The following is a 13,297-nucleotide window of genomic DNA, read 5'->3' on the forward strand; positions in this document are numbered from 1 at the left end:
GCCTAGCGTTGCTTGACAATTTTGTCTAATGATCCAGCGCGGTAGAAGCGTAATTCAAACATTATCAGACTCTATCGACACTGATTACTACATACCACGACTTTCGATACACCATTCATAGATAGCGGAGTACAACTCTCCGCTGACGATATTTGACTCCAGTATTAAACAATGCGATATAGCCACAGGTAAAAACAAAAGTTCAGCCTCTTGTGGACAGTGATTGCTATATACCCCGACTTATGATTCACCATTCACAGGTAGCCAGACTTATGATCAACCATCCAACATCAAACGTGCCTGTCGCTGTTCGACTTCTGTGTTAAGCAATGGGACACCTCCCCCTAGATCCAACAATGGTACCCAGGTAATTAACACACGAGAGTCAGCAGTACAAAACGAATCAGAATATAGTACAATATTAGTATATCACAAAATCGAATCGCACAGGTGACAGTTCTAACATAATAATGTGACTAAATCTGCTACACGCAGCGTGTAATTCGGCATCATGGAAGTAGTGGTAAAACTACTGTTACTGGCGAACGTTGAGTTAACAGTGGCAAAACCACGCCTCTCTCACCGCGCCTCCAGCGAGCTTCTCCGATAAGAGGCGCTAAAGATAGATCGGGATTTCCCAAGCTAAAAATAGAACGATGTTACCCTTCTGTTGACTTTATTTTCCCCTTGTGATAGGATGTCGATACATTCCTTTGCTATACTATACACTATATACAATACACCCTATTTAAGACGAGGGTGGGGCCCTATTACAAGAGGAACACAAACTTATCAGAATGGTAACCTCGTTCTATTTTTAGCTTGCGGAAATCCGATCTATTTTTAGCGCTTCTCATGAGAGAGGTCGCTGGAGGCTCGGTTTTCCCCATGTTAATTAAATAGGCGAAAGTGCGCCAGAAACTACTCGTGGATATAAATACTACCACCCGGGGAAGTGTCTTTGACAAACCTAGTACCACACAAAAATTGTCGTCCAATTTAGTAGGACGCACACATGTTTCAAGCACACTAATTAAAAGATAGTTCAAGAATACTAACTAAAATTAAATTATAAGAGTTTACTGGCCAGATGAAACAACATTTTCTGACAGCAAACCCTGTCACATTTATCACTAATAACAGGACTGGTAGCGTTAAATGTGGAATCAAAAGTTGGATGCATCACGAACGTTGAATGTTGAGATAGTATTTGGTGTACTGCTTCCTTGGGTGTCATCTGGTATTAAAAACAAAATATTTAAAAAAAAAACTGAATGAAAAAAAAGAAGAAAAAATAGAAAAAAGGCACTTTTAATATTAAAAAGAACACTTTCTCGTATATTTCTAGGGGAGCAACTGCCCCCTTGCTTGCATCACATCCTTCTGAGCACGGCACTTCAATATGCACAAGAAGAACGCAGTAATGTCAGGTTATATTAAAGTGCCAGACCCTAGTTTCAACCCATGAAAATGGCCACTCAATTTTGTTAATCTATAAATATGTAACACATTTGGATAAAGTTACGATAGCATGAAACAAGAGTGTGAGACACTGAAACGGGGAAATACTCTTAAAATATAGGCTAGAACTGGTCTCCAAAATCGTTACTTCTCAGAGATACGTGCGTGTTTTTTTAAATATGAAAACTCTATTTCGTGGTACTAGAAACAACAAGTTGACCAGAAACACTTCGGGTGTACGAAAATAGATAATCTAAAGAATAAAATCTAAGTAATGTCTGATTTCACTTATCAAGAACGGCTCTAATAGTGAAACTTTACGTGTAATGTTTAAAAACTAGCGTCTGTCACTTTAATATATAGCCCTGGGTCCAGGTTGATGCATATATCATCTTCATTATAGCATGGAGTGCAGGAATATATACTCACGTGTCTGACATCGGTCTCCGCTATAATACGAACCCTGGCACGTGCACGTGCATGCGTTTGTGTCGAGGGTGCCATCGTTCTCACAAGCCAAGCCATTACACGCTGAAATCAAATACAGAATGGGTGAATGTTTAACGACAAGCCAGCACATCAGATATTCGGCGTCAAACAAAATGAAAGAATAAGGCGCAAATTTAATTCATTCGTCATTACATGCATATACTTATAAGTAATCAACATCAATCACTTTCATTGTGGAGTACGTAGAGGATACATGGAATTTGCGCCTAAATGAACGACTGTTTAAGGACACCCCAGCACGAACTATAAATCGGCTATTAGGCGTCAAACAAATGTTAAGAATAAATGAACGAATGTTTAAGGACACCCCAGCACGAACTATAAATCGGCTATTAGGCGTCAAACAAATGTTAAGAATAAATGAACGAATGTTTAACGACACCCCAGCACGAACTATAAATCGGCTATTAGGTGTCAAACAAATGTTAAGAATAAATGAACTAATGTTTAACGATACCCCAGCATGAACTATAAATCGGCTATTAGGCGTCAAACAAATGTTAAGAATATATGAACGAATGTTTAACGACACACCAGCACGAACTATAAATCGGCTATTAGGCGTCAAACAAATGTTAAGAATAAATGAACGAATGTTTAACGACACAGCAGCATGAACTATAAATCGGCTATTAGGCGTCAAACAAATGTTAAGAATATATGAACGAATGTTTAACGACACACCAGCACGAACTATAAATCGGCTATTAGGCGTCAAACAAATGTTAAGAATAAATGAACGAATGTTTAACGACACAGCAGCACGAACTATAAATCGGCTATTAGGCGTCAAACAAATGTTAAGAATAAATTAACGAATGTTTAACGACACACCAGCACGAACTATAAATCGGCTATTAGGAGTCAAACAAATGTTAAGAATAAATGAAAGAATGTTTAATGACACCCCAGCACGATATATAAATCGGCTATTAGGCATCAAACAAAGGTTAAGAATAAATTAAGGAATGCTTAACGACACCCCAGCACGATATATAAAACGGCGATTGGGTATCGATGGTATACGAAAGTACACTGTATACGTCAATATAAATTACTATCAACATCAACACAAAAGTTCTCAAATTGTCGATAAAACAGTGTAAACAGCTATAAACGAATCGCATCTATGCTATAGCATACCGAAAATTAAATTCTTGGAAAAGACAAGAGCAAACATTGTGGCAAGATCATGGAAACAATGTATTGGTACGTGACAAACAGGAACAGATATATAGAGTTTTTATATTATCGATAAAGACACAGAGAACACGATATTCACATAACTTGAGTCATATTATATATATATATATATATATATATATATATATATATATATATATATATATATATATATATATATATATATATATATATATATGTATGTATGTATGTATGTATGTATGTATGTATGTATGTATGTATGAGAGAGAGAGAGAGAGAGAGAGAGAGAGAGAGAGAGAGAGAGAGAGAGAGAGAGAGAGAGAAACCCTATTGCCACTTCATAGGCTACTCTTTTCGATTAACAGCAAGGGATCTTTTATGTGCACTATCCCACAAGCAGGACAGTACATACCACGGCCTTTGTTACACCAGTTGTGGAGCACTGGCTGGAACGAGAACTATTATCGACAAAGACATGAAGTGCGAAATATGCACATCATTTGAGTCATATTGTTTTATAATTAATATTTTTATATGGAGTTTTATATATTAACGACAAAGACACAGAGAACGCAATATTCACACATTTTGAGTCATACTTTTTCATTATTATTTTTTTTTTTTATTTGGAATTTTTATATTATCGACAAAGACACGAAGAACGCAATATTCATACCATTTGAGCCATGTTATTTTGTATTTAATGTTTTTATATGGTTATCATCGGCAAAATAAATTTACAATGAAAAGTGTTGAAATTTCAATCTGAAAACGTTCACAAAGTATTGCTTTTATAGTGATTTTAAAGGATTTTGTCCAGAAAGTGAAGGCCATTTTTTTCTCAGAAAATATTTACAATATACGTTGACATGTACTCTCAGGTAATGCTACAAAACAGTATAAAATATTAAACAGTGTGTTATAGACGTTGTAACATACATGATCATTATGTATTATATTCAATACCGTATTTCTGTACAAGTCTGACTTGAAAAATTACGACTGGGTCTTGAAAGTATGCCGCCATGACTCACTGTCAGGTACTTAAATCTTTGCCTACAGATGAGAACTGGTCTTGGCAACAAAATATGGCTCCAACTTAGTCTGTAGAAGGACTGCCACCTTATAACACAAGTCCGTACAGAAGCCAAAAACATTTCTTCAACTTTCACAACAATACAGACGTTTGAATGTACACACAGATGTGAATAAAACGATATTTCCTATAACGAAATGCAAGCACTTTACAGAAATATTGTTAAACTTATTTTGAAGGCGAAATACATGTAAAGGATTAATCATAGGCTTACGGGCACATAAGTTTGTAGGCAAAAATGCCCGAATTTGTATAACAACGTTTTGCCCATATATGTTTGATTCTGTGAATTAAAATAAATAATAAAAGGTGTCCTTTTTTAGTGTCGCCGATACCACCAAAAGCACACGTTACATAATCATGTTAACAAGTTGGCTTCCTTTGGAGGACGTGTTCACTAGATGAATGTATTGTTATATATGTGAGGGGTGGGATGTAGCCCAGCGATAAAACACTCACTTGATGCGCGGTCTGTCAGTATTGTACACGCATTAATATATCTACATTATTAATGCGTGGACCGCTGGGAACAAGATGATGCACACGGAAAGTTAAACAAATTAGGTCTGTTCAAAGAGAGAATAATACACTGACCACTTGGTGAAGAATTTATTAAGATTGTTCTTACTAAGATAAATACATTTTTCTACTTTATATCTTTGTTTAGCTTCGTTTTGGAAATGTATAATATTTAATTGTCCCCTTTGCACTTTACATTTATATATAAACTATTTAGCTAATAATAGTAGCAGGTCAAAAACATTATCTGTTTTAATATTATCTTTACATCCAAATATCACTAGCTGAAGTATCACTAGCTCAAGAGAAAGCTTTAAATTACATATATGCTTAAAAGAGTTTGATAACCAATTTAAATAATCATTCCAAAAGTTCTGAACAATTTTACATTCCCAAAATAAATGCACTATAGATTATTTTCCTTCATGACAAAACGTACACGTTTCACTGTCAATTAATTTTAATTTATATGCGAAACTATTAGTAGTTAATATTCTATGAAGTATTCTATATTGGAACCATCTAAGTTTTATTTCTTGCGTGGTTACAAATGGTTTTAAATAAATAGTGTGCCAATTAAGGTCTGAAATAAAATAATTTTGCCATTTTGATATTGCAGAATTTGGCTTTTCAGAAGTTACAAGTGTGTAATAATATAGTTTCGAGCCATTTCTGATAAAACAAAGTTTTCGTTGAACAGGGGAATCATCTAAAGGAATATTTGTTTCTATTATATTCAGTTTCGTCTTCCTAAGGTAAGCCTAAAGTGAGTCAATAACTCCTTGATACTCTAAAAAAGATGCATTTAATTTGTATAAATTATTAAATGCGGTTAAAGTTAAAAAGTTGCCGTATTCATCAACAAGATCACAGATTTGAGATACACCTTTCCCAAGCCATTTCTTTTTAAAAAAAGATTTGCTGTTAATTTTTATATTGGAATTATAAAAAATTGGCTCTGATAAAAAGTCTTCAAAAGATGAACCATTAATTAATAACAAGACGTCACGGAATGCAATGATACAGTCTTTCCAAAATAGATTTTTGACATGTTTTAAGCACAATTGGGGGAAATCATTACCAAATAGAGGTATGTTACGGAGTTGTGGAAAACATGCAAAACGAATAGGTTTCCATTTTGGATCTTTGGTTTCCAATTTTCAAAGCTTTAGCATAGTTAAATATATCTATCATTCCGAAACCTCTCTCATTAACAGGTTTACACAAAGATATTATTTTTATCCTGTCTGGCTTTTAATTCCATACAAATTTAAATAATATCGTGTGCAATTCTTTCTGAAATGTTTCCGATGGATTTAGTAATGTTAGAAGTAGATAACCAAGCTTAGATATTAACAGAGATTTTATTATAGCTATTCTTCCAAGTGGTGTTAACAACCTTCTCATCCATGTATTTATAATTTGTTTAATTTCAAATAGTTTAGAATTATAATTAAGTTTGGTCATTTCATTTAAGTCGGTACTAAAAATAATTCCAAGTGCTTGAAATGAAGGAGGATTCCATTTTAGATTAAGATTTTGTCAATATCGTATTGAACTATTCCTAAGAGAGCCAATACAGATTACCTCTGATTTATCATAATTAATATTGAGTCCTGATAATTCGGAAAAGATATTCAAGGTATGTATTGCTTCTTCAAAATTCTACTACCATCAAGTATAAAATCAGTATCATCGGCATACTGTGAAATTAGGTATTCTTTATTGTTTATTGAGATGCCTTTAATTCCTGCAAGAATTTCTACACAGAGAAGAAATATATAAGGAGATAATGGATCACCTTGCCTACAGCCTCTATATATATTAAATGATGAAGACGTATTTCCATTAACTATAACACTTTTTTATATTTTGGTAAAAAAAAACAGAAATCCAGCGTTTAATATCTGTTCCAAATTCGAAAATGTAAAGGGTTTTATGTATATATGGCCATGAAATGCAGTCGAATGCTTTTTCGAAATCTACCCGTAGAAATATTCCTGGAATATTATGCGATTCAGTATAATACAAAATATCATACAATATCCTTATATTGTCACCAATATAACGACCCGGCATGAAACCAGTTTGGTCTTCATTAATAAGAAAATGAAGTACTTCTTTAATTCGTTCGGATATACACACAGATGCTAATTTATAGACAACATTTAGAAGTGATATCGGTCACCAGTTGCTAAGAAAACGTTTCGGTTTATCACCTTTAGGTATACAAGTTATTATTCCCAGTTTCTGAGTAACAGATAATTCACCACTGATAAAAGCACTATTAAGGGATCTGAGAACAAAATAGCCTATGTCTTTCCAAAACCATTTGAAGAATTCTGCAGAAAAGCCGTCTGATCCTGGACTTTTGTTATTTTTTGTGCACTTCAATGCATTTGATAATTCCTCATAGGTTAATAAACCTTCTACAGAATCAGCCTGTTCTTTACTTAATTTATTTAAATCTTGATCTGAAAGTAAATAATTTAGATTGGTGTCGCTTATACTTTTTTTAAGAGAATAAAGCTTTTGATAAAATTCTTTTGTTTCGTTCATAATTTTTTTTTTTATCTGTAATAATAGAACCATCGTTTTTTTCAATAACTGTTATGGATTTACTAATAAATTTTCTATTTTCCAAGTTACAAAAGTAATTAGTAATGCGTTCACCCTCTTCTATCCATCTAGCTCTCGATCTGATGTATACACCTTCCGTTGTTTTTTGACGCAAATTTTCTAAATCTTTTCGTTTTGCCATTTTAATTATTAACACGAATTAGCAGCAATGGACACCCACCCTCCCCCAGTAAGGTCCGGTCCCTGATCGATCGCAGCACAGTCAATTCGATCGTGTGTCTTATTGCCTGCTATTCTAGTCTGTGTTCCCAAAATGCCACAAACAGGTTAATCAGAAATAATTGTATCACAATCTGAAGTACACCATTTTTGTTTAGAACATAACTTTTGGTAAAATGAAATTGATAAAGAAGACAAGATGGAAATGATTACCAATTTTGTAAACGCATTTTTAAACAACAATAACTGTTTTAAAATATCGCAAAATATTGAAAAGCTCACGAAAATAATACTTACCATTTCGTAAATGAATATTATTTCATATATTTATAAAAAATAATAAGTGAAAAGCTATGAGGAAAGTTATTAACTTGTAGACCCACCCTATCAACGTGGTCTTGTCCAAAATTAATACAGGCGAATTGCACGAAATAATTCTATATGAGGTTGAAACACCCCTAAATGTAAAGTCCAATCATATATATACGTTTTGCAACAAAAATTAACAGTACACGAAAACATATTTTTAGTGTATTCTCTATTACAATAAATCATGTTCAAAATACAGACTGCAATACTAATAAATTTGCCTTTACTCCACTCCTAAAGCTAAGATTCCATATACGCGGTATGCGGTATGCAAATGCGAATGCGAATGCGTACGAGGTATGCGATTTGTGTGATCCCATAAATCCGAATACTCATGTGTTTTCAGTCTTTGTTCCATGGGATATCTTACATACGTAAGAATGAGAGAAACGATAATTCCGTGGTGTAAAGTATAAAAATCTCCCATCCGATTTTGTCTACGCATTCGCACCAATAGCTACACTGAGCGATCCAGTTTGCCGTCTACGCAAATCGCATTTGCAGTCGGACATATGGAATCAAGCTGTTGTATTTACATGTTTTACATTTTTTTGTCGCATTCGCATACCGCATAACGCGTATATGGAATCTTAGCTTAAGTCAGTGACGTCACGTCAAAAGAAAGAAACAAATATTACGTCATACTTTTACTTACTACAGTACAAGCATTTTCACTGAATATAGTAAGAAAGGAGAATCGATAATTCGTTTTTTTAAATTTGTGAGATTTGTTTAATAAAACATAATAAAACTTTCGTACAGATACTCTTATTTGTAGTATTAGAATATTATCCCCTAATTTTGGTAATTCTGACATGGAGTCAACAGAGGAAGCCCGCTACATGTTTCCTAATGCAGCAAGGGATCTTTTATGCACTTTCCCAAAGACAGGAAAACAGATACCATACCACAGCCTTTGACCAGTTGTGGTGCACTGGTTGTAACGAGAAAATATGGATTCACTGAGGTGGTTCGATTCTGCGACGCAAGCACCTCAATCACCTCTCGTACAGTTATGAACCTAATTGAGTACTCACGCGCTGCGGGTTTCTCACAGCTTCCACACTGTATGGGGCAAATATACGGAAGATTGTAGTAGCGGGTGCAGTCATCTGTTGTTCGGGAAGCACACCACGAGCTCTGAGATGTCGGACAGGTTACTATGGAAACAGCGAAACAAATCGAATTAATAATGTAAATCTGAGTCTGATTTTTTGTTTTTGCATTAATAATGTATAAACGAATTTAAAATTTGAATATTATGATGTTAGTGTACCTTGAAACAGTGCTGATGCCGTTTTTTTAAAAGTTGTATGCCGTTCCTAGAAAAAGCATGCATCCAGCCTTGCACCCCCTTCCCCCATGTCGATAAACCTATGAAGGTCCGCCTGCGATGATAAATACAATACGTACGTGTCTCACATGACGTCCCCGAGTAGTCTGAAAGACACTGACACTTGCAGGTATTCAAGTCCAAGGTGCCCAGGTTTTGACACGATAAACCATTGCATGCTGAAAAACAAATGTATCGTTTTATTCTATCAAATTGTTTCATCTATTATGTATAGTTATGATATATATATATACACGAACCATACATACATCCATATATGCTTCCATCCATTTATCCATCCATCCATATATATAATATAGATATTCAAAAACACACACACACACACACACACACACACACACACACACACACACACACACACACACATTTGAGAGATTTTTATATGTAAAATATGTAACTGTAGTTCTAAAAAAAATATGTTGTTCTTCTAGTCCTTCGTCCACAGCTGGTGAGCTATACATTATCCCCTGCCATACACACACAGCTGCTGACCTGTACATAACTCCCAGCCATACACACACAGCTGGTGACCTGTACATAACTCCCAGCCATACATACACAGCTGGTGAACTGTACATAATCCCTTGCCATACATACACAGCTGATGACCTGTACATAATTCCCAGCCATACATACACAGCTGGTGACCTGTACCTAACTCCCATGTAATTCACATAATGGCCATGTCAGAATATATTCTGTGAAAAATTCGATATCAAGACGTTCACGTGACGAACTAATTCTAGGGAGTACTCTCCCTTAAACTACCGTGCAAACAATCAACATAGGTCGACCACACCGATCTCGGTGGTGTTGTCGTTAAGCCATTGGACTTCATTAAGGCTGATAGGCATAGACTTCGCCGCCTGGCTACCGGCTTCCTTCCACCCAGAGCGAGTTTTAACGACTCAATGGGTAGGTTCTAAGACAACTACACCCTCTATCTCTCATTAATCACCAACCATTAACAATTAACCCACTGTCCTGTACAGACAGCCCAGATAGCTGAGCAGTATGCCCAGGAAAGCATGATTGAAGCTTAATTTGATATAAGCACGACAAATAAGTTGAATAAATCGACCATAAAATGTTAGCCACCCTCATACAGAGCACCGGCTCATGTTGCTCTTATACAATTGACAGAATACCACTTGCACAGATTTATCAGTTAGTACTAAATACAAAAAGGAATTTCAAACCAATGCGTTACTTAAATACAAAAGACGTCAACCTACTTGTAATGATCAAAGAAGGGTTTTAAAAGGCATTTCAGAATTTTGTATCATAATTTTTTCTGAGGAATTATTTCCTAACTCGGACTACAATAAGTGCTACAACAAGTAAGACAAGTAAACAGTGGTGTGCTACCTAAAGGTCATTTATATGTAACGTCCTCTTTACTTACGTTTCGGACAGATACCACAACGCTGAGGACACGTGTTACGCACATAGAGGTTGGTTTGACATTTGTCCAATGTATAGATACTGCAGGAGCTTGGATCTAGTGTTGGACAATCCACTGAAAACAACAACAACAACTGCTTTTGAAAGTTAAGAAAAAAAATCAAACTATTGACAATAAAATTCGTATGATAAAATCCGTGAGAAAGAGAAACAGACAGACAGATACAGACAGATACCGACACAAACACAGAGAGACAGACAGAGAGAGAGAGAGAGAGAGAGAGAGAGAGAGAGAGAGAGAGAGAGAGAGAGAGAGAGAGAGAGAGAGAGAGAGACAGAGAGAGACAGAGAGAGACAGAGACAGAGACAGAGAGACAGACAGAAAGAGGGATAGAGATAGAGGAAGTGAGAAAGGAGAGAAATAGGTGGGGCGAGCGATATGGGAAATTGGATATGAATCATTTGGTTATTTTCCACACGTAGTATTAGAGACAACCACTATATTATACCCATTAGCTGCAAGGGATATTCTATATGGCCTTTGATATACCAGTTCTGGTGCACTTTTTGAGAAAAGTTCGATAAGTGAAGATTGGATTGGAAATTATTTAAAGTGCACGTTCAGAGCAAACTGCTTTTGCCGTGGGCCAGTTCTTCCGTCTAAGACAGGAGGAGACCCGGGAGGTTAAATGGTGCTTTCCTGGATTATTTACTAAAAGTTTTACTTACGGGTTTCACACAAGTCACCCTTATACAGAGTTGGACAGGTACAGGTGCAAGTGCTTATGTCCATGGTTCCTCCGTTAAAGCACAGTTTCCCACCACAGTCTGCAAACAAACAAACACCTTAGTAATATCACATACACACAACTGAAATCTATAATAAAGTACGCAAGGCCTTTTTTAACAGTTACTAATCGTTCTGACCGATTCTCATCTTTTGAATTGTACTGCCGATCGCCTTCTTTGTATTTACCCGATATCTCATTTTGCAAGATCGGTTTGCGTTCAGGTCCAAATATAAAATTACGCAAATCTTTAAAATTTACTTTTCACGATTATAATTTCTGTATAAAAGTGTATATTAACACCACAGCGATGTATAAATTGCTGGAAAATTCTAATAATTATTACAATGAGCAACTGTACGTTCCAATCAATTAATTCGTTACAATATCAATCGCAAATAACAGCAAGTAGGATAATAATAATAATAATAATAATAATAATAATTATAATAATTATTATTATTATTTATTATTATTATGATTATTTGATGTGTAGGAGTTTGTATTTAAAAATTCAATTGCACTGAACTCTTTTGGAAGCGTGTTTACGTTATTTTTAGAGGGGGGGGGGGGGAGCCTTAATAATAAAACTATAAAATGGTTTGTATAATATATATACTGTCAAACTTGTCTTAAGCGGTCACACAAGGAAGTAAATAAAAGTGGCCGCTTGTTTTAGCGCCTTTACTGCTAATTAATGGATGTGTGCTTCACAGTTTACTATAAATAAGCTTTTGCTGTCACCTCCTTCAGGAAAAACTGCAGCTGGAATGTATTAAATCAACCGTTCTCATCAAGTTTGTTTTCTCTTTCCATTTATTTATTTAATTTCTACTTCATGCGGTGTATTGTCATAGTAAGTGAATCTACAAATGTCAAACGTAGCCTGCCCAGAGGCAGTGTGACGGAACATGCTCTTAATTTTGTTTTCGCCTGTGGCGATATTAATTGTTTTAGAGGGCCGTGTGCAGTTCCATATGCATTTAAGCCCAGGTGACCAGGACCAGTAGTTACGTAATACCTCCGCGAGTGCGGTTTTTACAACCGTGATTTTGGCGACTGGCGACAGAATGTCTGGTCATCTAAGGAAATGTACCGACTCTGTGAGAGGTGGAAATATCAGATGATACGTGAGGTACCGCGATGTGCCCCCAGGCGATATTTGGTTTTATAATAAATAGCTAGGGTTTTAGAGATATCGGGGAGAAACATAGGAAGGCTTCCAGGGATCGCTGTCCGTCCGGACTGGTAAATAATTTTATTTCTGCCCTGTGTATAACCTTGATGTGATTGATGTGACTTTAAATATTTTAATACTGTATTATACCAATATTATTTAGACGGTGCTGCCGCTCATCTGACGCAGTAATACTGTAGGCTCACTGTTCTATATATATTATTAAAGCTTAGCCAGTCATCCTAGAGGACCTAGGTAAACTGTAGGTTATTGTCTTTATTGTGATAGGTACCAGTATTAATTCTGTGTTACAAGGTTATTGAACGAGTAGTAAGGGTTAATTAAAAATTAACCAGTTAGAAATAGAGTTGTAATTCCTTTATTAATTAAGTTCCCCTGGAAGCGTTTCTCAATTATCACGCGTTATTGAACGAGTAGTAAGGGTTAATTAAAAATTAACCAGTTAGGAACAGAGTTGTAATTCCTTTATTAATTAAGTTCTCCTGGAAGCGTTTCTCAATTATCACACGTGTGGGTGTTGTGCCACGGTGAAGTGATTAGCATATTGTGTAAACTAGACACCTAGAGATTAACTAATTAAGTGATCAGTTCTGGGTTGTTATTATTTGTTGTTGTTAATTACCTACTACGGCGTA

General features: G+C 35.5%; 1 protein-coding gene across 1 annotated transcript in view; it reads right to left on the minus strand.

The window, feature by feature from the left end:
- Positions 1-13,297, minus strand: part of LOC121367754 (multiple epidermal growth factor-like domains protein 10) — a 41,753-nt gene that overhangs the window by 5,275 nt on the left and 23,181 nt on the right. The window contains exons 8-12 of the mRNA XM_041492104.1: positions 11,406-11,504; positions 10,678-10,791; positions 9,332-9,430; positions 8,956-9,078; positions 1,891-1,992 (exon numbers count right to left, since the gene is read on the minus strand). Coding sequence (XP_041348038.1) covers positions 1,891-1,992; positions 8,956-9,078; positions 9,332-9,430; positions 10,678-10,791; positions 11,406-11,504 — 537 coding nt within the window. The remainder of the gene's footprint in view (positions 1-1,890; positions 1,993-8,955; positions 9,079-9,331; positions 9,431-10,677; positions 10,792-11,405; positions 11,505-13,297) is intronic.

The sequence above is a fragment of the Gigantopelta aegis genome, chromosome 3, assembly GCF_016097555.1.
Source record: "Gigantopelta aegis isolate Gae_Host chromosome 3, Gae_host_genome, whole genome shotgun sequence".
Lineage (NCBI taxonomy): Eukaryota > Metazoa > Mollusca > Gastropoda > Neomphalida > Peltospiridae > Gigantopelta > Gigantopelta aegis.